The sequence below is a fragment of the Pieris rapae genome, chromosome 15 (assembly GCF_905147795.1).
Source record: "Pieris rapae chromosome 15, ilPieRapa1.1, whole genome shotgun sequence".
NCBI lineage: Eukaryota > Metazoa > Arthropoda > Insecta > Lepidoptera > Pieridae > Pieris > Pieris rapae.
The window spans coordinates 4,747,001-4,772,221 of NC_059523.1; the positions used below are offsets into that span (position 1 = coordinate 4,747,001).

The 25,221-nt window shown below is 33.6% G+C and overlaps 2 protein-coding genes across 12 annotated transcripts in view; both read left to right on the forward strand.

Annotated features, from left to right (window-relative positions):
* The window catches only part of LOC110994424 (embryonic polarity protein dorsal), a 30,460-nt gene extending 17,794 nt beyond the window's left edge, over nt 1-12,666 (forward strand). For 6 of the 10 annotated variants that reach the window (XR_002600215.2, XR_002600217.2, XR_002600216.2 and 3 more), the window contains 4 exons: nt 4,336-4,568; nt 4,697-4,852; nt 6,494-8,529; nt 10,320-10,358. Coding sequence is in view for 4 of the 10 variants with exons in the window: in XM_045631542.1 (XP_045487498.1) it covers nt 4,336-4,568; nt 4,697-4,852; nt 6,494-7,807 (1,703 nt within the window). In the remaining 6 variants the exon portion in view is untranslated. Of the gene's footprint in view, nt 1-4,335; nt 4,569-4,696; nt 4,853-6,493; nt 8,603-10,319; nt 10,359-10,477; nt 10,537-10,890; nt 11,248-11,907 lie in introns of those variants that run through there. The other 4 variants (XM_045631545.1, XM_045631543.1, XM_045631544.1 and 1 more) reach the window with 4 other exon arrangements.
* A 4,275-nt stretch (nt 12,667-16,941) lies between these two features.
* Nucleotides 16,942-25,200, forward strand: LOC110994337 (transportin-3). Of its 2 annotated transcripts, none has more exons than XM_022260914.2 (12): nt 16,942-17,211; nt 17,282-18,172; nt 18,337-18,516; nt 18,659-18,822; nt 18,969-19,185; nt 19,720-19,875; nt 20,318-20,553; nt 20,996-21,313; nt 22,691-22,866; nt 23,568-23,665; nt 23,800-23,942; nt 24,732-25,200. In XM_022260914.2, the coding sequence occupies exons 1-12, from the start codon at nt 17,098-17,100 to the stop codon at nt 24,790-24,792; spliced, it is 2,754 nt and encodes a 917-aa protein (XP_022116606.1). In that variant the 5' UTR covers nt 16,942-17,097; the 3' UTR covers nt 24,793-25,200. The 2 variants fall into 2 exon arrangements, with proteins under 2 accessions (XP_022116606.1, XP_022116607.1); XM_022260915.2 differs by having other exon boundaries at nt 18,972-19,185.
* The last annotated feature ends 21 nt before the right edge of the window (nt 25,201-25,221 follow it).

Below are 25,221 nucleotides of genomic sequence, written 5' to 3' on the forward strand. Positions count from 1 at the left end.
TCAATTGCGTGTGTAAGGAACAGAAGGTTGATCACCTAATTGTCTATTATGATCACGGATCAGACACGAAACGAACTTATGACCTTCTTGCCTATTAGATTGACAAATGATCATGAAACAGATACAACTGCGCCCCAGATTTAAAAAAGTCATAAGTTCAAGGTGAAGCGCCAGTTTTTTTCTTGCTCCCTTTAAGGCGGGTAAAGGCCCATGGACACCCATGGGCTACGGCAACTAAAAAGTACATCAGTAGACGAAAGTCCCTTACCAAATATTTGTTTAAGAATAACGAAATGTTCAATGCATGAAAACTCTCGTTTCATAGATCGCGTCATTCAAATGCATGAGTCATCGGCTATTTTACATGCTTACATTAGTTAATATGTGGCTGAACATTTCATATACTGAATTATATTCGGTAGTTAATAAATCATAATCTTCAATTAGAATCGTAGTCAGGAAGTCTAGGAACACCAGATTCCTCAAGGTCTAAATGTATGAGCCAAAATCAACTAACCCTGTCTTAAGTTAACAAATATAGTTCCATTTAATTTTGTTAATTAAATTTATATCAATATAGATTCGATATGTTGGCCTATATTCTAAATTGTTCATAATAATTTAGAGCCCAAAGTTATCGCGTAATATGTTGATCATGTGTTACATACAGTAGTCCCTTTTTTGTATCCATAGACATAGATTTTACAAAACACACACAAAATAACAATAATCAAAGAAAACATTGAAAAGAATGCGTGAATGATAGATAACTTGTTTTTTTCAAAAAAAAATACGTTTTAAGTGTGTAATAAGTGCTGTGGTTGTAATTAGCCATAGCTCAGCATTATGCTGAGGATCAGACTGTTTCATACCGCTGGCCACTCTGAGACTTTATCCGAGGTGTATATACATTTGCGCAGACCTTACCTCCAAAGTAAAAGAGTTATCAAGGGGTAGTGGTGAGGTGAGTCCAGACCAGAAACTCTGCTATTCAATGACAGTTGAGTACGAGCGTCAAAGAAGCTCCGACATCGATCCCTAATTCAACGGCATAATGTTATGCTCAAAACCACAGGTATACACATACATAATGTGGCCATTTATTCTTCAAAATTGGTTTAAGTTAAGTCAAATAATAAGTAGTCAATGAATAAAACACATTTTTTAAAAATCGTTTATTTAGAAAAAGTTAGTAGGCTTAACAGTTACGAAACACAAAATATAGGTTCAGTTAGTTTATCAGAAAAACACATTTGTTTAAACAACGTGACGATTAAGAATGAAACTCTTGGCACGCTTTTTTAACATTCTGCTGCTCAAATTTTCGCGCGATTTCTCGAAACGTTAGAATTCTGTGTCCCACAGTTCACACGTTATACGCTACATAGGAGGTACAAGATTCGTATTAGAGCGCCCGAGCTTCTCTAGGAGTAAATGCGAGAGACCTTACAAAAGATGACATTGAGACTCATACTCCCAGCTAACTATGACTCATATATGTCAAAATACACTCCTTTTTTGACGACGAGAGACTATGGGTAAGATTCAGAATCAGACAGGTTGGTTCTGAATCTTATCTCGACTCTAAATGCTCTGTAATTTATATATTTATACATTTGTAATGAATCCCCATTTCAAATCTCAGTTCAATCATGCAGTAAGTCAAAATTTAGTCAGCCGTCTATTTATACGTAGAAACGTAAATATTTTGTCTTATAGAAATTACAGACGGAACTCTTATCTATCGAGTGTCTTATCAACTAACCTACGAACTCACTTCGATATTTTTTGCAAGTCTGTAAAAGTGAACCTCACCAAATATCGTAATATAACCTCCTTCCTTCCTTGATATAAAACCGGTCAAAGAATTTGGTATTTTTTTCCTTGTACACACAATATCGGATAATCGCTTCTTTTTAAATATACGACATTTTTATTTGATATTCGCCGGAATGAGGATCATTTAATATTATTAATCCGCATTGATCTATAAAACAGGCATAGGCTATCTTGTACCTCATGAGGTTTTCTAGACCTTACACGTCCATAACAGATGTCTGCTATCGTATAATTGAGTCACTGAATTTACATTACAAAACATTCAACACATGGAAAATAATATTATTTAATGCCATATATGATATCCGAAAGAGAGAACCAAAAACTCTTAAAATAAATGTTCTACTATAACCGAAGCTAAACCAAAATTGTAAATCAGGCCGATTTTACACCGGCATATTGAGAGATTACGAAACGGATCGCGCTCCCAACAGCCCAGGAATAGCGGCGACCGAAATACTTCCTACGCCTAAAACCCGGTCATACTATTGTTTCATAAGAATGTTTAGCTTTGATATAGAACGAGTAGGGTAAATCGCACCCTACTAAGGCATGTAGCTAACTTATTTTTGCGTCATCCGCCTCCGAGTTCAAATTAAATCATTTCATTGATAGAAAATATTCGAAATTAAGGTAAAATTCACGGTTTTTTATTTTTTATTAATAACAAAAAGCTGTGTTTGTACGATATTTACATATTTTTAGTTTGCGCCGTGAATATTATTCACATATACACAAATTATAATAGTGTAGATAGTACTAGTACTGTATTAAAACTCCATTTCTCTGTTTAATCTTTGTATCATGGATTTAATGGTTAATTTAAATAATTGTAAATATTTAAAGAGTGGGTACGTAAAACTGCAATTTTATTTCATAAGCATATTTAGTATAAGTTTGTTCGATATTACGTCTTATAGCAGAGCTCAAGAGGAGTATGAATTGAATTTAATACCTGAAATACCTTAACAAGAAACATTTTGTGTTTATAACGAATAAATTACTGGATATTTTTTATATGCACAAAGATCCTTCTGCAATATTTAATTATAACGTAAACAAATTAATTAATTAATATTTTAATATTATCATTTAGTTACAGGCTTGGTGTGGGACTAACCCACTTTTGTTTTGTCGCCTGTTTATCTTTTACCGTATATTATTTACAACTTAAACGCTAATTATCTTTAAGAGATGAGTCACTATTTAAAATAATCGAAAAAATAGATATATATTTTTAACAGATAGTGTATTTGACCCGAAGGTTCGGGGTTGAATCTTAGTATAACAGATTAAATCGGGGTTGATTCTTAGTATAACAGATTGAATCGGGGTGGAATCTTAGTATAATAAATTGAATCGTGGTTGAATCTGATCAGATTGTATGGCTTATTCATAAATAAACATTACAATTATTTTTTTTACGTCAATTCTTATTATATTATTTGGTATTTATATTAAAGGAAAAAAACTATGGCGCTAAAACGTCTGTCATGGCCTGATCTCTTCGGGGTATTTTTTAAATTCATACACAATAATATATTCTTTCACTATACGAGCAAGTGTTCATTACGTATTTTAGTCTAGACTTTTGAATTATCAATTCATAAAAAGATTTCTTAGATTAGTCCAGACATCTTAACCTGTAACATTTACGGGAAAATGATTCATATCGAAAAGACATTAGAAGAGAAATCGTGTGTTTACATTTTGTGTCATTTGGCAAAATATTCTGGCCTTGCATAAAAATAAAAATGTTAACACTAACGTTTGCGTGCTCTTACTGTGTTAACATTTAAAATAATTTGTTTATTTATTACTTAGGTTTTATGTTAATTTTAAATAATGACTATATTAGAATGTATGTATCAGTTTGTCAGAAGTTTTTATGGAAAATCTTCGGAGGTGTGCGTAACTACCCTCTTGTTTCGCCGGTATATAATAGGTACTTATTTGAGGGTTTCACCGCTATTACTTATTGACCTTGCATTAATAACATTAGGGGTGACTAATTGATATAGTCAATGTTGTCTTAATATATGTAATTTTAGTTATAAGCTCATGTTTTAAACAATTCAAGCCAGTTGTTAGCATATTCTAAATTGTTTTTTGTAGTATTTAACTAAAGAGATAGAGGTAAAAATTTGTACCAGAAGCTAGTTGATTATTATTATTTCAGCAGAATTTAAGTTGTATTTTATGTAAAATGTAAATTCAAATTCAAAATCATTTATTTACGTAGGTTACATAATGTACACTTATGAAAGTAAAAAAAAATACATTAAATGCTTCTAATTTAACATTTACTGCCAGTTCTCAGGTGTAGAACGGAATAAAAGAACTGGCAATAAACTCTCAGCCACTAATCGCCAAGTTTTTTCTTTTACACAACGTTTGTAAGGAGCTGCAACCATTACACCATGTTCCATAGTAAGAATTTAAAATCAACTATTTATTTCTATAAATTATGTATAATATGTAAATGTTTTTTTACAGCTGGATTCCACCATCGAAACCAACCACAGACGATAGATCTGAATGCTGTGCGGCTATGCTTCCAAGTTTTCTTGCCAGATGAAGCAACAGGCAAGATTCGACACTCCCTACAGCCGGTGGTATCTGACGTGATATTTGACAAGAAGGCCATGAGTGACCTGGTCATCATGCGTCTTAGTCACTGTTCTGCGCCGCCACAAGGAGGCATGGAGATGTTCTTACTTTGTGAGAAGGTAAACAGGAGAATAGAGTATAATAGAACTATGCCCGCACAGATTATATTCTACTCTGGTGCGGCTTTGCCTTTAGTTTAAGTTTCTTATTCTTGCCCATGTTCTAATGCACTATTTAATTAATTCAGGTGGTTCGTGAGGACATAGCTGTGGTGTTTTACCAAAAGGAAGGTGAAATGGTAGTATGGGAAGAAACTGCCAACATTCAACTTGTTCACAAGCAGTACGCTATTGCCTTCCATGTTCCGCCTTACCATAAACCGAACAATCCACATCATGTACAGGTAATAATACTACAATAGACCTGTATATTTTATCTGTAAAAAGTAATTCTGTGAGTAATCTTCACATATAATTATTTAACTAATGTATACAAATATTGTAAATTCTATTTTAAAAGACTAAGTGTGGAGTTTCTTGCCTATTCTTCTCCACACGAAAATACCCTTTGGAAGGAGCAACTAGAGTCATCTTTTTATTTAACGTTCATAAGCGCCATTTTAGGTGGTCTAATTGGAATAAATGATTTGGTAAAAATCGCTTAATTCAGCTAATTATATAACAACACTTGCGCTGGAACCTTTAAAGGCACAGATTTTTGTATCTGTTTCATGCTCATTTGTTTTAATCTGTCTTTAGCTAATGATATCTGTCGGAGCAATGGCGCACATATCTTAGAAGTCAAAGTCTAATTTTACAATCGTAAAACTTTTCTTATTGTTTTTATATGCGATTTATTACAACGAAAAATTAATTACTAAATTAAATATAATATTTAAATAAGAACAAATAATTAAAGGTTCTGAAATAAATCTACTTATAGCGATTAAGAAGTTGTGAATTTTCTTGTTACAATACAGGTTGTCGTATTCGTATATTGTCAATATGAGCTTGTATATTGTCAATAGATAATAATGTAACGAACGAGACTAGTGGCTAACGTACAAAGCGTTTCTATGCAATTCCAATTTTGGCAACTTAATATCGAATAAACGTACGTGCAAATAATTTTCACAAATTTGTTTTGCCATCGTATATTTCCAAGCTTTAGAAAGTTAAACATACAATCGTGAAACATTGAGTTTACATACATTTTATTAGTATATATCAAAAGCTCAGCTATGCGACTACAAGTCTACATATGTGTATGGGGATATTATATACCAATGGGGGATACTGGCTGGTTTAATAAAAATATTAGTAATTTTATTTAACAAGTTTTCTGTAAAACAATTAAACTTTTTTAATTTTATATTATGTTATCCAATGCCATAATTATAAATAATGTATATGCTCTCAGATATATAATCCTTGAATGAAATATATTAAAGTCTTTTAATGATATCACTGTTTGGCAACGTCTACAAAAGATGTCATTTAACAGTAATTTTGAGAAAAAATACAACTAATCTTTGACTCATAGTTTCAGCGGCCAAATGCGATGTTAACTGTGATTGATATAGACTCCTATTAAATACGCTCTTTGCCAGCGTTTCGCAGAATTTTAGAGCCATTTCTTTTTATAATCAATTTGGATTTTAATTTTTTATGTCTTAGCATGACAGAATTATCGTATCTAGAGTATCTAGAATTTGAAACGAAAATGTTTGCTGTACGTGATAATTAACTGTTTATAGTGAATGTACGAAAATAACCTAATGTGCGAAAAAAATGACACACCACGCGCTAGTTAAACCAGTGATGACAAATCCTACATTGTTTTCCCCCTTGGACGTTCAAATACCTATTAAAACCCCTAAATATTTACAACCACATAGAAAGAAAGTCCATTGGTGCACAGCCGGAGATCGAATCTACGACCTCAGGTATGAGAGTCGCACACTGAAGCCACTAGGCCAACACTACTCGATTAATATATAAAAGTAGTAGCTAATTACGATATAAGTTTCTATAATTCCTTTCAGGTATATATCCAGCTGAAGCGGATATCGGACAACGCCCGAAGCAACCCCGTGCCTTTCGAATACATAGCTGACTTCCAAGGTACCCTGCCTGCCGCTCGCAAGCCTCTTCCAGACCTCACCGCTCTTGCCGCCCTTCTCAAGCCGGACGGCAATAATAACACTAACACACACACAAATGACACAGACACACTCGACGCAGACACACACACACTAGTCACCTCTTCCTCTGACAACTCAGATGAGATCGAACTCGTCGATAGCGTCGAAAGCAGTGACGTCGTTGACGGTGACGTCATTCAATGCGAGATAATTGACGAACCTCACACTAACGGAGTTCTTGATAATGAAAAGAGTCTAAACGATCTACTTGAACAGGTCGCTGAATTAGATGAGATTTATTCCGAAAACCGAACGCGACTCGAGAACATTACTATTATAAATGATACGGAAGACGTTGACGATTTCAACGACACCGGAACGTACACCAGCCTACAGTTAGCGTTCAAAAATCCAGTTTCGATCACCGAACCCGAACCGTATGAGGATGTCCAAGTTCAAACTTACCGCGGCCCGATTATAGAATTTACTCCCCTCAAGGGTGGCGACGATGATGAAAGGGCACCGCCGCTACCACCCAAACGAGTACGTAAAAATTCCGACGCGTTCAGAACTAGCCAAACGTCCGTTAATAGCATATTGAAACCGGGTAGAAAGCTGCCGGTCACCCGAAACCCCGATATCTTAGCCCCACGTAGTGAATTGAGCCTCGCTAAAAGTGAGCCCGCGTTACCGCCCGCGCCTAAAAAGCGTTCGTTCTTCTCGCGCTTGTTCCGACGAAAGGAGAAATCCCCGGCACCGAGCATTAAATCTGAGGGGCAGAAAGATGTTAAAACTAAACCCGTAGCCCGATCCGTCAGTAGCGTATCCGGTATTCGTCCGTCGAAATTTAAATCGGCAATTTCGCACACATCCCTTAAAGATAACGCGTCTGCGGCCGGCCTGAGTTACGCCGATAGCGTGACTCACATATCGCTACACGAAGATATGGACGAAAAGTCCTCCCAGAGATCCTTAAAACGGCCTGCCAGTCTGGCTCCCCTTCCCCCCACTGATGGGGGTACAATTCTTGTCGCGGAAAGCGTTTTAGCTTTGGATGCGTCTGCGTTTAAAAAGTTGCAGGATGACCTCGATCTAACTGAGGCTGAGCACTACGCTCTTTATATGGCAGTGGCGCCGCACGCTACAGCGTCTGAATTCGATGAAACTAGTTGCTATTACTCGCCGGTAGATGGCAGCAAATTTCATAACCAATAAGCCGTTAGACTGCCTCTGCGGTGACCGACTTCATCATTGTTTTGGGTTAGAACAATCCAGAAGTTCTTTCTTCTTCCCCCATTATTGGGTTGCGATTTCAAACAATTCTGTCATATGCTGTAAGCATCCATCGTAGTTTTTATGCTTTCATACGTTCTTATTTCAGCATAGTTGCCCAAATCATTCTAATAATATAATCATAGTTTCGGTTACGTAAACAATATCGCGGGATAAGAAAATCATAGTAAAGAATGTTTATTAACTAGCTTAAATTACTTTAAATTAATTTTAAATGAGTTTTAATTAGTTAAAATGAATTTTATACGAGTTTAAATGACTTTTATATGAGTTTAAATTAGTTTTAACTAGTTTAAATGAATATTAACTAGATTAAATAGATAAATGCGCCCATTGAGCCAAATTTTTTTATACCTTTACACTGCGTGTTGCGTTGTGTGCGTAGAAGGTGAAAATTTGTTGGTTTTATTACAAACCGACACTATTTTCTACAGTATAGGGCAAAGACCTATATTCGAAGTTGATACAGAGTTTAAACTTTCCTAGTCGTCCTCCGATATCTCAATAAATCATTTTAGGATCTTCTAATCTAGTCTTGTTTTAATTTTTATTGTTATTTTTATTAATTTTTATGTTCATTCTAGATTCGAGTTACTTAAGGCATAAGCGACAGAAAATGATTAATTTGCATCAATTTGATGAACGTAAGTTTAAAATGTCATTTCCAAAGGAAATATTTAATATCTATGGGATGTTGGGAGTGGTATTATGGTGCTTGGTTATATTAATTTTAGAGAATTATTATATTTATTGCAATTAACAATTTTAAATAGTATTTATTTTAGATTAAGTATTTTGTTAGAATTAAATATGTAAACTAACAACCGTCCTTAGGAAAAATCTATTTTCAATGCTAATGTATATGTGTGCTATTATTTGTCAAGTATTAGGGAATTTTAGGTTTTATCTGTTTTTATAGTTTAATGTGTGGAAATTTAATTCAGATAAAGTTGTTATAATTTTAAGCCGCAGATTTAAACCAAACGTAACATGCTGAGCTTGTCCGTTTGTCCCAAATAGGAATAAAAATATTATGTGTTAGAATTATTTTATATATTAAAGATAATGTATAGTCCCACAATCAAGCGCTGAATAAAATTGTTAGAATTCAATACTTCATTGCTGCTGCCACGTTCGTGCTATTATGTTAAAAAAAATAGTTCTCGTAACCTTGAAGGGTGCGTGTCTGTCAAAATAATTTGACATGTGACAGATATTTGAAATTCGAACTAAGACTAGCCTATCTGAAAGTAATACATACTTCGATCGAAATTTGAATCGCAATGCAGGAAACATGACAATGCATGTCGTGAATATAGGAACAATGGATAAGATTGGTTTGTCACTACATTCACAGCAGTAATGAAATTTGACGCAATTCACAAATTTGTTAAATTCGTCGCAGTATGAATATATTTATATGAATTTTAAAGTTACGTCTAAGATTTAGATGACTTTACATAATACTAATGATGTGATTGGCTAGTCGCAAATTATTTCTAGAATGTTCTCTTTCATTCATTTAATATCTTGAGTCTTACAAATAGAAATAGGAGAATTCAACTAACAAACATTTATTGTATAATTTATTATTTTTTGTGTTAATTATCTAATTTTAATTTGCGACTATCTAATTGTATGTGATTTTGTAAGTTTTATACAAATATAAGAAAGTGAAGCTTGGTATGTCAATATAATAAAAAGTATACAATGTAATAATGTATTTCTGTATTTCCAAAGCGTCGAAATCAGAATTATCAGGTATGAAACAGTTTATAGGCATGGTTGTTTTGTTTGTTCACACATATACATAATAGCAATAGTTATATGATATTTGCATGTTTGTGTGTATTAGGAATATTTGCGATATCTATAAATCTTATATCTGGTAGATGCTTATATCTAGAATAGTTTATATCATGAATAGACAATATATGGATATGAGGAAGAGCCTTTTCGACTTGTGTTCTATTATCTATGAATTGTTTTATCTGACGTCATATCAGCGGTCTTCCGTCACACTCCATTTTTATTGTCTATTCTGTGGTGTTGATTTGTATGAGTTAAAGATACAAATGCAATTTTCGAATTTATATATAAGTAGTTTTCAGTTCTTTGAAATGTTCTAAACTCTTCATTGAACTGAACAGTGACTGAATTCTCATGAGTATTTGAGTGTGTAGTGTAGTTTATTATTTATGTAGTATGGTGTTTGATTTTTGCTATGCTATTATATAGATAATGTTCTAAACGCGCTGAAATCTAATTACGAAGTTTTTTGAATTTTTTTTTTCGGAATCTTGCCAGTGCTTCGAACATCAGCTGATTTTGTAAAGTTTGAACCGCTATCGCTTATTGGGTGTTACAGAGTACCGTCGCTGTTTGACAGAACTTTATGTCTACTAAAAATATGTTAATGGTTTTTATTTTGCAGGAACCTTTGTGGATCAGCCGATCAAGTCAGAACCAAGAGGTGAGGTTCAAACCAGCTGACGTTTATAAAATTAATAACCCCCCCCCCCCGCGACGGCCCAGGGTAGACATTGAATTGTTGTAATGCAGTTCTATTAAATATTCGTATATTTATTTCAGATAAAACGCCTCCACATCCTATGAATAGTCCGCAATATGCCGTCCAAGAAAACTACCAGGTAATACTATGTCATGGGTTTTAACTTTGAAAATATCTTGATAAAAGTTTTTCATATGTAAGGAAAGTGTAAAAAAAACGTGATTTACTTGTAATAATAATAATAATAAGTCTTTATTCATTTTAAGTTGGTACATCTGTCTTTTCATAGTGTAAGATTTGGGAACCCTTTTAAATAAATATACCTGTGTTAGGGTTCCCAGCTCTTCCATAACAAACTTAATTACTTAAAATATCATTATTTAACCAATTCATTTCCTTTTTATTTTTTACTTTTTGAACCGTTATCACTCACTTGTAATTGTATTGTACCTTATAAATAGTATAGAAATGTTTTATTAAGTCGAAATTTCAGCAGCAATGGAACATTCAGAACCTGAACGTAATGGAACCAACAAACATGTTGAACGCTCAACAGGGATATCAGGAGATGCAATGGGGGCAAAACTACGTACAAATGTCCCCCATAATGTCCCCAAGCGAGGCATCAGTGTCCCCCAACATGATGTCCCCGATGCACGGACAAGCTATGTCCCCTGTGGGACGGGTTTCACCTATGTCCCATGCGTCAATGGGACAGGTTTTGACGCCTATGAGCAAAATTTCCCCCATGCACGGAGCCATTTCGCCGAATTTGGTGAATATGCCCCCAATGGGTCATATATCGCCCAACCCTGGACATATTACACATAACATGGTCCAACAACAACAGGTAATTTATATGAATTGTTTTTATAGACGTACACAGCAGAAAAGAGCAAATATGGCACGTGCGCGCTTTTGTCAATATTCTAAAGAATGTTATTTCAATCATTTAATACGAAAATGTTTAGAGTTTAATCAATATTAAAAGCTAGCTGAGACTTGGTGCTTAAAAAAATCACTTTTTACTGGATTGAAGCTGTGTATTATTAAAGTTATAATTAATTAACATAATTTTAAATTTTTTCGAAGTTTCGCGTGGTCTGGCTGCAATGCAATGCGAAATGCGAAACATCGGAAAAATTTTAAGTGATATTAAATAATTATAAGTTTAACATAGCTTCAATCCGGTAAAAATATGTTCTTTAAATGTGTAAAAGCTATGGTAATAAAAGATAATGCTTGGCGCTTTTCCCAAAATCAGTCTAATTTCTTTTAGTAGCGACACCCTTCATAAATAAAATTTGATAACGTTTAGAAGTGGTTCTGGATTCGAATGTGTTGGCTTATACAAAAAACAATAAACATTTTAAACTTCACAATCTTATTTACTGGATAAATAAATAAGCAAATTTTAGGACTACTCATTTAGTCACCCAATTTTTAGGTTAGAAAATGAATTAACATACCCTCAATTTTACTATATGTTAATAATTTTATTGATTCTCAGCAGTTGCCTCAACAAGATCTGATGGAGAGTGTAAACGACACTCCATCTCTCAGCGGCCTATTGGACGACCGCGGTGATTTAAGCCAACTCAATTCTGGCGATCTATCTGGGCTGGTCTCCATGCTGAATCGAGGCCAGGACCTTAGTGACAGTCTCAACAGACTCTCCACTAACGAACTCTACCGGGCGTGATAGGATTTGTTAGTGGTGTTGTGCGTTGACTAGTTGGCTAAGTGGGTGGTTATCGACCGAACTATATTGTGTTCCTTATAACTGAATCTTCGTGATAAATGTGTTGTTTGGACATCGATGTTATTCGTTGATTAAATTTAATTTAAGACTCTTCTGAATCAAAGAAACGCAATGGTAAGATTACATCACAGGAATAATTTTTAATTGTAACAAAGATTTAGACGTAATGCTGTAGAAATCGTGTTTTCATTTTTAATGTTGGTTTCCACTATAGTTGTTTTATCACAGATTTTTAGAATTTGGCTTTGAATTTAAAAGACGGGTGCAAAGCATTGGGGCTCTATACGACATGAACTGTATGTTGAGTTTTTGAAAAAAAAATCATACGTAGATTTAAATTTTAAAAAAAAATTAATGTGGACCATATCGTCAAATTGGCCAAGGCTTAACGGAATCTTGCTTGGCAAATTAGTGATTTATAAATATCATTACTTAACTAAAAGGCTGACGACGCACTGTCAACGCCTTCTGGCAGACTGAATTTTTGTGTCTGTGGCAGACTGAATGGACGACGGTGTTATATATACCCGTTTGACTAGTTCCGTAAAAATACAGACAAATATTTTGCCATAGACATTGGACACCCAAAGCTGACACCTGGTATTTAAAATATCATGACAGCTTTTGTATTAGCAAATGTAAGTGATTGTATATAAACTATCAAGTATAAGGGAAGCAGTTAAATGAAGTGCAAATAATTTGACATATAAAAATCCGAGTAGCACAACTAAGACAGACTGTAATTTTTTTTTTTACATTTATGATATTAGAACTAATAATCAAGTTTGTTATATATTATCAAGCTATCCTAAGCAATAATTAACATTTCCAGCCATCGCTATGATTGTTAAGGGGGGATATACACAATGTCTACATTGCAAATGTCTATGCAATTAATGTTGTATTAAAATCTTAATGAATTATCATTACCAATACCATATCTATTGAATTAGAAATGCCTATTGGCTTGATAGTTATATATTCGGAATTATTTTTACGTTACATCGACGTGTATAATAAGTAATTCTGAAACTCCAATGTTTTGTAATGCAGCGATTGGTATATCTACCTCCTAATACCGTATGTTATTTTCAATTTTTTTAATGTTACTGTAATAAAAGAAACTTGATATTATGTTAGTTATTTTTAAGATTTATTGTTACTCTTACAATTTTGAAATTTTTATGAGATTTTAAATAATTTTGCTTAGAATAATTAGACATGTCTTATTATTCTAAGTAATTTTGACTGTTATGTGAAGAATGTTTTACAAAAACTAGTTTAAGAATTAGGCGGTGATTACTGCGTTAACTGTTAAATAAAAGATCTCTAGCAATTATAAGATTCACTGTAATTTAAGGCTCATGTTACAATAACGTAATGTAAAAATCCATCCAAGCTAATCACTTTATTAGTCGTTTTTTTTTAATATTACCCTAATGTGCAATAATACAATTGTCGCATACAATGTGAGCTGTATTGTAGTATTTTGAAACTAATAAATATGTGAAGACGAGGAATGTTTTATTACTTAGGCCCGGCGCGCTTTATCGGCATCGGCAAAAAAGGGATCCTTCGGCATTCTTACATGCAAGCGCACACGGTCGGAAACTATGTCACTTCACTTTATTTTTAATGGCGACTTCTGTGTAAATCACAATTCCGCCAATGTCGCGCTCTAAGTCTTAACAAGGAAACTATGTCTTGGCATGCTGCAACGTTCGTCGACAACGTCGTTCTACGAGGCGTCCTTAAGCTTTGGTCTGGTGATCATGACACACAACGCTGCGGTATGCGTTGCCGGACACTCAATCATATGAAAAACGTCGAGAATGTTCTCTTGTTCCGTCGCAGTATGCGTCAGCGGTGAAGGGGAGGTGTACTGCCGCACAGCGCGGCGTCCTTCTCGGTTCAACGCTGCGGTGTGCGGTGTGCGTCACTGAGTCAATATGGAAAATTGTTCATGTTTACGTCTACCTTGGTAGCTGCGGCAAAATCAACTGACCACCTCTCCGCAGGGACATGCTGCGTCGTGACGCTGCGTTACGGCGCATACCGCAGCGTTGTGCGTCATGATCACTAGACCAAAGCTTTAAGAATGTGCACTGTCGTCGTTAACCCCGAGTATTGCCTCGGCCCTCGGCGACGGGCGACGGCGTACCGAAGGTCCCGAAGCAGTCTCAAAGCTGCTGATGCAGTAGCCTCAAGCTTACCGAAGCGGTATTTTTGTTACTACGATCATATATCATGGAAATTTCTACTTTATTGCTATGAAGTTAATGTGTAATGCTTTTTGTCACCTGAAATCCTCAGCCGTGCCGATTCCGATAATGTGCGCTGGGCTTTAAATGCGAGAGACATTTTTGTTGTTTATTTAGGTCTTTTATATATTGCAAATGCTATTTAAAATTATTTATGATTTTCAAAACCTTACTAAGAAGACCTCGTCCGTGGGAGTACCTGTCGAAATTGGAACACTTACAACTTAAAAGTCCTAAAATACCGAAAAGTATTGTACTGTTTGGTATATGTATAATTTCAAAGGGATGGGAATTTCAGGGGGATGAGATAAGAAGAAGTGACTCAGTGAATAATGATATGGTCCTAGTAAATTTGTATAGAATTATAATGAACATATAAATAAAAAATATAAAACCTGTTTTATTTAACCATGTCACCCTTACATCTAATTATATTATAGGTAGTGGTTTTAGTGTAGGTACTTACGTTAGGTATATTTATTGCAATTTGTTTAGACCCGTAGGCTAGGTTAGGTTAGATATAGTTTTATTATTTTTGTGAATATAATTGTGAATTTAGGAAAATAGATAACTGTAACGATGAACATTCGTACTGAGGCATTCATTAGATAATGACTGGGAATTTCATGCATTAAATGGGAGCTGATAAGGTGGTGATAAGTAATTAGCTATGGTTTAGAGAATAGAGTACAAACTTTTTTTTTTAGTTTTGTTCAGTCATGATTTTTAGGTTGGTCAGCCTTGAGCAGTATACATATTGGAGATTTTTTTTGAAAATATATATCCGGTTTGAGACTTGGGGATCAACCCGGATATATACACTACTTAGATATATCATAAACACTTAAATTTGTCGAAATGTGGGCCTATATTGTATTAATTAAAAATTTAATCAATTACTTTGAACCTAAATACTTATTTATAGATTTTGAGTTTTTGTGCCTTATATGTTATTATATTAATTATTATAAAACTTTTAAAATTGCGTTAATGATTAACAATACATTGTAATAAAAACAATTCTAACGTATCGTAAACGTAATTTAATAAGTAAAATCTCACCCAATTTATAAATAGATTCTTCTCCTATTCCTTTATATGTTTTTATTATTTAGCACTATTAATTAATCGACACTTTCAGTCACGCTTCCTCAGTGGCCTATATGTCCGTACTAAATTATATTCTTTAATACTGTGACGTCACAGTTTTAACGCTTCACGTTTCCCTTTCCGAGCCCCATATCGCAACAATTCTACTTGAATTACTTAATCAGTTCATATGATAACAGGAACATTCTGGAACATTCCAATTCTAATTATAGTTCCGCCTTTTGTCACTAGTTTGTATATTATATACTTTATACTGAAATGACCAGTCAGGATATACTCTGCAATCCTAAAAAAAATGATGTTCCCATCGTTTTTTTATGTTTGCATTTACGCCAAATCTAATAACCTATCTCAATCCATTTTGGACCATCTGACATATTAATCCAAATATTAATAAAAGTGTGCCAAATAAAAATAAATAAATAAACAATCGACGGATTGTACTAGCTATCTGTTAATACAAGCTATCCATGGTAAGTCGGATCGGTGTATCATGTATGTGGTATGTAAATGACAGTTCAACTGTGCCTACCAATACCCTATCTTAAGATTTTAACTTACCTACACCAGTTTTTAAAATAATTAAAAAGCTCATTGATAAGTTTTAAACGTAGACATATATTTTAATATTATTTGTACGGTTTTATTTACTTTATTTGGTTTATATTGATTATCAATTGCATTGCATACTATGCGTCGTCAAAAATGAAATGTCTTCGTAGGGTTTGGTTATTAGGAAGCAGATAGGAGACGATCGACAGTCACGGTCTGATCTCAGATTATTTTCAATCTGAGATTGTGGATTAATTATTTGATTCGGGCGTTAGTGATTGTGTTATTATAAAAAATGCCCAGGTAAGATAAATGTGATTGCGTCAGGCCTCACAGAGAGGATACAAGACTTCATTGTCTATATTTTTTCTAGAAAACATTTAACATAATATTAACTAAAATAGACTTAAACTCAGAGCTCTCGATAAATCATCGTCATCACTATCATCTGGATAAGATGATTCAATTAAAAAGTATATAATTTTCTTAGAACTCATTTAAAAAAATACTCAAAACGTAAAAAAATGTTAATGAAATATTCAAAATCCAAATTACTTAAAATAAACATAAATAGTTTTCAATCAACTATTATTGTTTACCACATTATTTATACATTAATGAGGTTGCTAACTCTATGCATTTTTTTTTTCAACACTGAACTTAGCGCACTCTGCTGATGCATTTGAAAACTAATTCACGTTCCAATTAAGCTTCAGCATAATATTCGGCAATGTGCGCCACTGAGTCGCATTATGCTCTGCAATTTACTACCAAAGCTAACCGTTGCTGATATAGGTTATCCTCGTTCTCCGTTTGTCTGTACTTATGTCATTTTGACTTACGTCAAGCTAAAATGTGATACGTCTAGTTTACGTTTTCTCGAAGCTCACTCGAGCTAATTTGTATTTTGTTACATTTTAAATATTTCTACAAAAAGTATGTTATTAATTGTTTTATTAAACATAAAAGTAGAAAATCGATAAGATATTATTTTGTGTTTATTTAAAATTGCAAGATGGAGGCTCCTTCAATGGATACTGTTTATCAGGCCATAAGCGCCTTATATGATAACCCTAATGTTAATGAAAAAGAAAAGGCTTCGTTATGGCTCGGAGATGTACAAAAATCGGTACGTTACGTTTGCTTTATAGTTTAAGTTTTGCAAGAAATTTCGAATATATATCATGTATTTATTTCAGATACATTCTTGGAAAGTAGCCGACGAACTGTTGCACCAGAAAAAAAATTTTCAAGCTTGTTACTTTGCAGCTCAAACAATGAGATCAAAGGTTCAACATAATTTATCTGAACTACCCGATGATGCTGTAATTTCTCTCAGGGACTCTCTGATATTGCACTTAGAATCTGTATCTCCAGATGTCAACTCAGCAATTCTTACTCAACTATCTTTAGCCTTAGCTGATCTAGCTTTACAGATGCCCACTTGGCAAAACTGTGTTAGTGACCTTATAAAAATATTTTCTAATAAAAATAATTTTGCTCTGCTTGAAATATTGACAGTGCTACCTCAAGAAATAGACTCATCAAGTCTTAAATTAGGTGACAATCGTCGTGAGCAGATAAAGTTAGATCTTAGAGGAAACTCTCCCATAGTAGTAATTTTTCTTAAGGATTGTATAAATAGTTCACAGACTTCTAACATAGCATTGAAAATAATAAGGTGCATGACATCATGGACCCAAGTGAAAGCAATAAATCTTCAGGAATTAGCTCAGAACCCTGTAGTTGGTTTATGTGCGCAAGTTTTAAGGGATTATAATACAAACAATTCATTACATGAGGCAGCAACAGACTGTATGTGCGCTATTCTAGACTGTTTAGAGCAAAACAACAATGGAGATGAGGTTGAAAGAATGTTATTTGACAGTTTGTCAGCTTTAGAAGAAAGCTATCACTTAGCAGTAGCTCATGAAGATGAGGAAAAAGCTGCAAACTTAGCTAGACTATTTACTGAACTGGGAGAAACATTTTTAGAGAGAATAATAATTAGTACAGCAAATGGACAAGCCCATTTTGCAATGCGTTCTCTGGAACTTGCTTTAGTATGTGTTGGACATCATGATTATGAAGTAAGTATGTCACATATAGCATTTACCAATTATTTTCTTGAATAGTGGTTATATGCTAAAGCTGCAAGAAACAGTGAAAATTGGACTTATTTTAATTGCCTATTTTTTAATCAAATGACTTAAATACATAATTTATTACCTTTGCTGAAATATTTTAATTACAGATAGCTGAAATTACATTCAATCTGTGGTATAGATTATCAGAAGAAGTATACCAACGGGATTACCAACAGTTAACAGATGCTTTTAAGCCTCATATCGAAAGATTAATAGAAGCTTTAGCACGACACTGTCAGTGTGAACCTGATGACCAGAACTTGCCTGAAGAAGGAGATGAATTCTATGTTAGTTAATATGTTAAATGTTTTCTAGAAAAAATCAGGTCTTGTATCCTCTCTGAGGCTTGACGCATGTACATCTTACATGGACAATTTTTCTAATTTCACAATCACTAAATGCAATTTAAATAAACATTATTTTTTTTAGGATTTCCGAGTGAAAGTATATGAGCTTATAAAGGATGTGGTATTCATAGTTGGATCTAGTTCTGTTTTCCGAAAGATGTTCTCAGTGCTACAAGCTAACTTGCCTTGGGAGCAGACAGAAGCTGCACTATTTATAATGCAAGCAGTAGCTAAAAATATACTTCCGTGAGTAGAGGCTATTAATTACTTATTAATTAGTTATTTGGTAAAGAATGATTGACTAATCTTTTATTGTACTTTATTAAATGCAGAATACATATTTTACATATGATTTAGTCCCACAAAATAGACCCCAATAATAATGTTTTCAGCAGAGAAGAATATGACTTTGTCCCTAAAGTCATAGAAGCAATCTTGTCTATGCCTGAAGACAGCCACTTAGCTGTGATGAATACTTGTATTCAGTTACTTGGAGAGTTGTGTGACTGGATTGAAAAGCATCCGCAATGCCTGGAGCCATGTCTTCGGTTTTTAGTCAGATCTCTGGTGCAACCTAAATTGGCTAATGCTGCTGCTGTTGCTCTCCAGGTAATATTATTTATTCCCGATTAAATAAGAAAGCCTAACAAAAGATCTAACTATTTTATCTTCAGCACATTCATCTTTGTTCAATAATTGTTATTGCTATATGATGAGAAGTGATCAAAGTTACAGTTAGTTATTACACTAACAAGATTTAGTTTTTTAATGTTATGAGAAACAATTCACATATTGCATTATGTATTTATGAATTTTCTGTTGTTATTATTCGTTTCTGGCATCTTATTACACAATTTCCATTGAGGTGGACCTATTTGTTTGTACGCTGGCTGAGTTCACAAGAGATGCTTGCTATATTGTTAGTTATAAGATTTAGGAATTTAAGTTTAATTTTTTAATGTGTGTATGTAGGTTAGTTGGTGTGGGTAATATAATGGAATTCTATCGCATCAGTTGTAACTGTTAAGATAGGAAAATTTACTGGAAATAAATAAAATAAAAAATTTGTATAAATACTGTGATAATAAAATTCTGTTTGTATGTATTATTTTATTAACATATGTGCAATCGATTTTCTCATAGAACATCTGCAAAGCCTGTCGCAGTGAGGCGTCGTGTCATGCAGCATTAGTCGTGGAAGCAGCTCGAGCTGCAGACCAACTCGCACTTCCCATTCACACAGCTTCTACACTCATGAGGGCCCTCGCTGCTGCCATCTCCCGGTTACCACATGATCAGGTATATAGATCTATTAAGAACCATTATTATTGTATCTACAATTTCTTATAGATTTTCATTAAAAGAAGTGCTGATGAATCTTCAACAAAATGAGGAAAAGCGTGGGCATATAAAAATTATAGAATTATTTCACATCAATGTTTTATAAACTATTATTTTATTAGCAAAGCGCCACTCACGCGGGCAATACGGATAGTGAACAGAGTTGCTATTGAGGTGGACCTATTTGTTTGTACACTGGCTGAGTTCACAGGAGTTGCTAGCTATATTGTTAGTGATGGATAGATAGATTTAGGAATATAAGTTTAATTTTTTAATGTTTTTATCTAGAATAGTTGGTGTGGGATTTTGGAATTCTATCGTATTAGTAATTACTGTTAAGATAGAAAAATGTAGTGATAAATAAATAAATAAATAAAAATTTTTTATCTTATCTATCTAGCTTTGTTCAGCCATGCGCGAGTCAGTAGGAGTGCAATTGGCAGGGCTGTCAGCCCTATTGGAGAGTAACACAGAACTACGCAAGGGGTCCCCTACTGATCCTGTTCTGTGGCTCGACCGGGTGGCAGCCCTATTCCGCGATGTGGACGTGGCACCCCCTTCTGACCCATCAAAAGGCCACCCTTGTATGCCGGCCTTTAAGGACGCCTGGCCTGTGCTACATAGAACAATGCAGAAGTTAGTTTATTTCTTTATTCTTTTAGAATGTATAGAAAATTGTCTTTTATCTCCCATTGACAATTTTAATAAAATCATTCCCTTAACACACTAAAAATGTATGTAAAGATTCAGATGTTTAAAAAATAATAGCTGTCCGAACTCAACGGAATTAAAAATCTGAGTGTATATATTAGACGCATTATAATTTTCGTTTTTTAAAGCCCTGTAACTTTTTTCCTTTGCATTTTAGCGAAATGCCTCTCATTTTTTGTAAAGAATTTAATTTTCTACAAGACACCAAAAAAAGGGAAATTAATTAAATTAAAAAGAATTAATTTGAAAAAAAAAATTCGATGATTTTTAATGAAAATAAAGATTTATAATTTTTTTTTTCAATGCTTTTTTCTTACCGTTGATATTGGATAACAAAATGTTACCATAAAAGCAATAACAATTTCAGATACGTACGGGAAGGGCGTGTAATGGAACGTGCGTGCCGTTGCGTACGTTTCTGCGTACGAGGCACTGGACGTGACGCAGCAGAACTGCTTCCCGCTCTTGCTACTTCTCTTCCCCCCCTTTACGCAATCCACCAGCACTCCTGTCTTCTCTATTTGACTGGAGTACTGGCAGACGCTTTAGGAGGGCCATTAAGTGCCCCGCCTTTAGCCCATCTCCTTCATGCCCTTTTGCCCCCAGCGTTAGAACTCCTAGGTAAACCTGACGGACTAAAGGACAACCCGGATACAGTTGATGATTTGTATCGGCTCTGTGTGAGGTAAGGAATTTTATTTTAACTTGTTTTTATTATGCAACTATATTAAAAGGCCGGCAACGCACTCGCGAGCCTCTAGCATTGAGAGTGTCCATGGGCGGCGGTATCACTTAACATCATGTTGCCTCCTACGCGTTTGCCCCCTGTTCTATAAATAAAATAAATTGCAAATGTTTTTCGATTAACAACATTATCTTTGACCTATGTAAATAAATATGCTTGGCTTTTGATCCAAATTCCAATTTAAATTTTCTCATTATTACTGTGTACTCTGTTATATACTAATATAACGGTTTAAATTTATGACACTGGTTCAACTTGAAAATGTATTTAAATCACAGACAACAAAATCTCTGGCTGATATAATGTACTGTAAAATAAAATAAAATTTCAGGGTAGTTTCGTTAATTGTAGCACCCACATGTTGTATATCTTTATTCATCATATATTATGTCAGGTTTTAATAATAAGGCAGAACAGACGTCACCAAGAGATTACAAAGTTGTATGAATGTTTATTATAAATTTGATGTTTCGTGTTCACCTCATGAAATATGTTTTGGGAGTGCGTAATATATTATCTACTTAGCTTGGAACAATAAGAAATGACGAATTAAAATTATTGCTTTAATATTATAATTAAATGTATAATGTATCATGTATTCCGTCTTTGTTTATATTTTCAGTGTAGTTGTTTGTATATATAATGTTAGCTGTAGGATTACTAAATAAATAAATTGTAATTAATCATCACTCGGAAGAAAGTGCGATTCCTCAATATGTCAGATAATCTGCTTTTAATTTTATTAGAACATTGAAAAAGCGAGTCCCATACTTACGCAAAAGTTGTAATGGGACATAAGACGTGAGCCGAAACTTGCTAAATTTAAAAGTTTATTAAAAAAAACATTTGTTTAATACTTTGTAACTGTTTACGTAATTTATTTGTGGTAATGTAACCTTATTTAAGAAATAAGCTATGTTTCTCTAAAGCGAGTTACCTGCAGTGAAACTGCGTATGCAGTTTTGCAGGTTTTATTTATTTTATTTTTATTTTTTGTATTCCTACAGCTAACACAAAATACATATAATATCAAACAAATACACCGAAAACATAGCCACAGATGGAATACATGATATGTTATAACTATAAAGATTTACAAAAAGTAACAAACAAACAAAGTATTCAATACAATTAACAAACTGATTAAATTTAATTAATTAAGCCTAAATTGGTTGTGTTGTGTAATGGTGGAAAGTGTGGGTGTGTATGTGTGTCGTGCTTATGATGTTGATGGTTTATGGTTGAATTGAAAGTGTAAATTTTTACGAATAAAATATATTACATACATACATACATTACTGTCTTCTGTTCCTCTAGGTACCTTCAGCGGATTCCTCTCCAATTTGTGGAGTCGGGATGCTGCACGGCAGTTGTCTCTTGTGGGGTGAAGGCTGCGCGTCTCGATCATCGCGACGCAAACTGTTCTCTCATGAGCTTCCTCTACGATCTGTTGCGGCTTGCCCACGAGTCAGATCCCGCTACACCTCTCGGTTGTGAGTATGATTTTCCAATAAACATAGTCTGGTAGACAATTCGAAATATTACTATATGTGTATATATTTTGATTTTATATAATGACATTTTTTTGTCATTAAGTTTAATATGTGTATGTTGTGTGATTGATATTTAGTGTAAAATGCTCTGTGCAATGTGTATTTGGGTTTCAGATTTTCGAATGTTGTTTTAATAACTATATGTTTTCTGTTTCTGTGCCTAAATGTAAAAATAAATAAAATGTTGATTCATTTGAACCAGCAACTTACGAAAATATGACGTTCGAAATTTTTAGACAACTATGTAATCTCCACCTAAAGGGATCATTGCCTGAAATATTCCATACTATATATTTTTTCCTCGTTTTAAAAAATTAACGAGGGAAATTTTACTTTTTCTTAGATCATACTACTATTTGACGGTTTAATAACTGTTAATCATGAGCACACCCTACATACACACTTTTACATCATCACACAACACAACTAATTTAAGCTTAGTTAAATAAATTAAATCACAATTCGTCAAATGTATTAAATAATTTTTTGTTTGTTTGTTCCCTTTTATAAATCTTTTTATTGTTAAATGTATCATGTATTTCATCTTTAGCTATATTCTCAGTGTATTTGTTTGTAATTATATATAATTTATGTTTGCTGTAGGAGTACTAAATAAATAAATAAAAAAAAATGTTTGACAGCTCAAATCAATGCCATAGTGTCAGAATATGGTGAGGCGCTGACATACGCATTATTGGAGGCTTCTGCGTTGTATTTACACGCGTACATGCTGAGTGAGGTAATAGTATATAATTAAAAACGACGCTTCAGTACATTGCTTTATATCCTGTAAATTTGAAAATATACATAAATATATGTTCGACTACGAGAGTAAAAAAATTACATATACAAGAGGATCTAATGCTCCAACAGGTGGGCAAAGTTCTACTAGAACTCGTGGATTGGCAACGGCGTCATGGAGTAGATTGGGTCGCAGCCGCACTACCGAGGTTACCGAGGGGACGGGCTCACGCCACGGAGCAACAGTGCTGGCAGTTCCATCAATATGCCGTCAAGTGAGTTAAGGGTTTTTCTACTTTCTAAAGCTTTTTACTCTGAAATATTCTGAGCTGGCAAATTTGATTACAGGATTATTCAAAGATTTAAATTGGTCTTATGGTTTTTTTGTTGTTATTTGCTAAAAATTCCACGCTTCATACTAAAGATATTATACCTTAATCGTCAAGAATAAATCACTCAAATTGCAGTTTTACTAATTTCTTTATTACATATACTTATAGTATTGTCTTTTATTAACATAACTTTTACACATTTAAAGAAAACACTTTTTTAACGGATTGAAGTTAGGTGGAAGGGGAAATAAATACAGACAATACAACATTTTCTACAGCTGTGATACTTTTTTGACATTCAACACCTTTTGTCTTCAGTCACCGTCAACACGCACGCTGTAAAGCACGCTAAACGTCGGATAAATTTAAAATTATGTTTACAATAATACATAGCTTCAATCCGTTAAAAAAGTGTTTTCTTTAAATTTATACATATATTTAATACTAGTTTTACTAATTTGTCATTTCTTTCTATTAAATTGATTTTACACTGCGATGAAAAGAGATAAATGAGTAGTTTAGTTATAATTGGGCATTGGACTGATTTATTTTTTTAATAAGGATTTTGTATGTCTTAATTCAAAATATAGGGTAGGTACTTAGTAATTGGGAAAATAAAATTAAAAATTTTCAAAAATATTTAATAATAGATACATTTCTGTGACAATTTTTTTCATATAAAAACCATTAGTGTTACATTTATATTATATATACAATTTTACGGTTTTTCAGAGCGGAAAAGTGTAAAGAAGCAACTCGACTTCTGCGTGACTTCGCTCGGCTTTATCGATAACTCAAGACTGATCCCAATATCTGATCCATGGTCAGTGGAAGTAAACCCTATAAGAATGTTTTGTAGTATACAAAACAGTATATGAAAATATATCATGTTATTATAGTTCAAACAACTAATCATTAAAAAACATTACATCATTTGTGAGATTTCTCCAGAATCTTGAACATTTAGGTTATTGCTCTTCACTGAGTCAAACTTTTGGATCGGGTGCGGATAACAAAAATGCATATATCCATATGTGAAATTACAAGATTTATTTAAAAATCAGTTGTATATTGAAATCAGAAAGCAAGTCATACTCTATGTAAATTTATTGTGTTTCTCCATGATTTCATTTTGACATACAGAACAGGTAGGTAAGTAAAGATATGTTTAATTGATAGAATATATTTTGTTACAAACGTACATGCTCTTTTTCATTGTGAT

Bases quoted from the DNA above. Each gene is read 5' to 3' on its own strand.
- LOC110994337 (XM_022260914.2), top strand. From the start codon at position 17,098: ATGGAGGCTCCTTCAATGGATACTGTTTATCAGGCCATAAGCGCCTTA. The intron at 22,867-23,567 runs GTGAGTATGATT...AATGTTTGACAG, and splicing joins TCCCGCTACACCTCTCGGTT to CTCAAATCAATGCCATAGTG. The intron at 23,943-24,731 runs GTGAGTTAAGGG...ACGGTTTTTCAG, and splicing joins TTCCATCAATATGCCGTCAA to AGCGGAAAAGTGTAAAGAAG.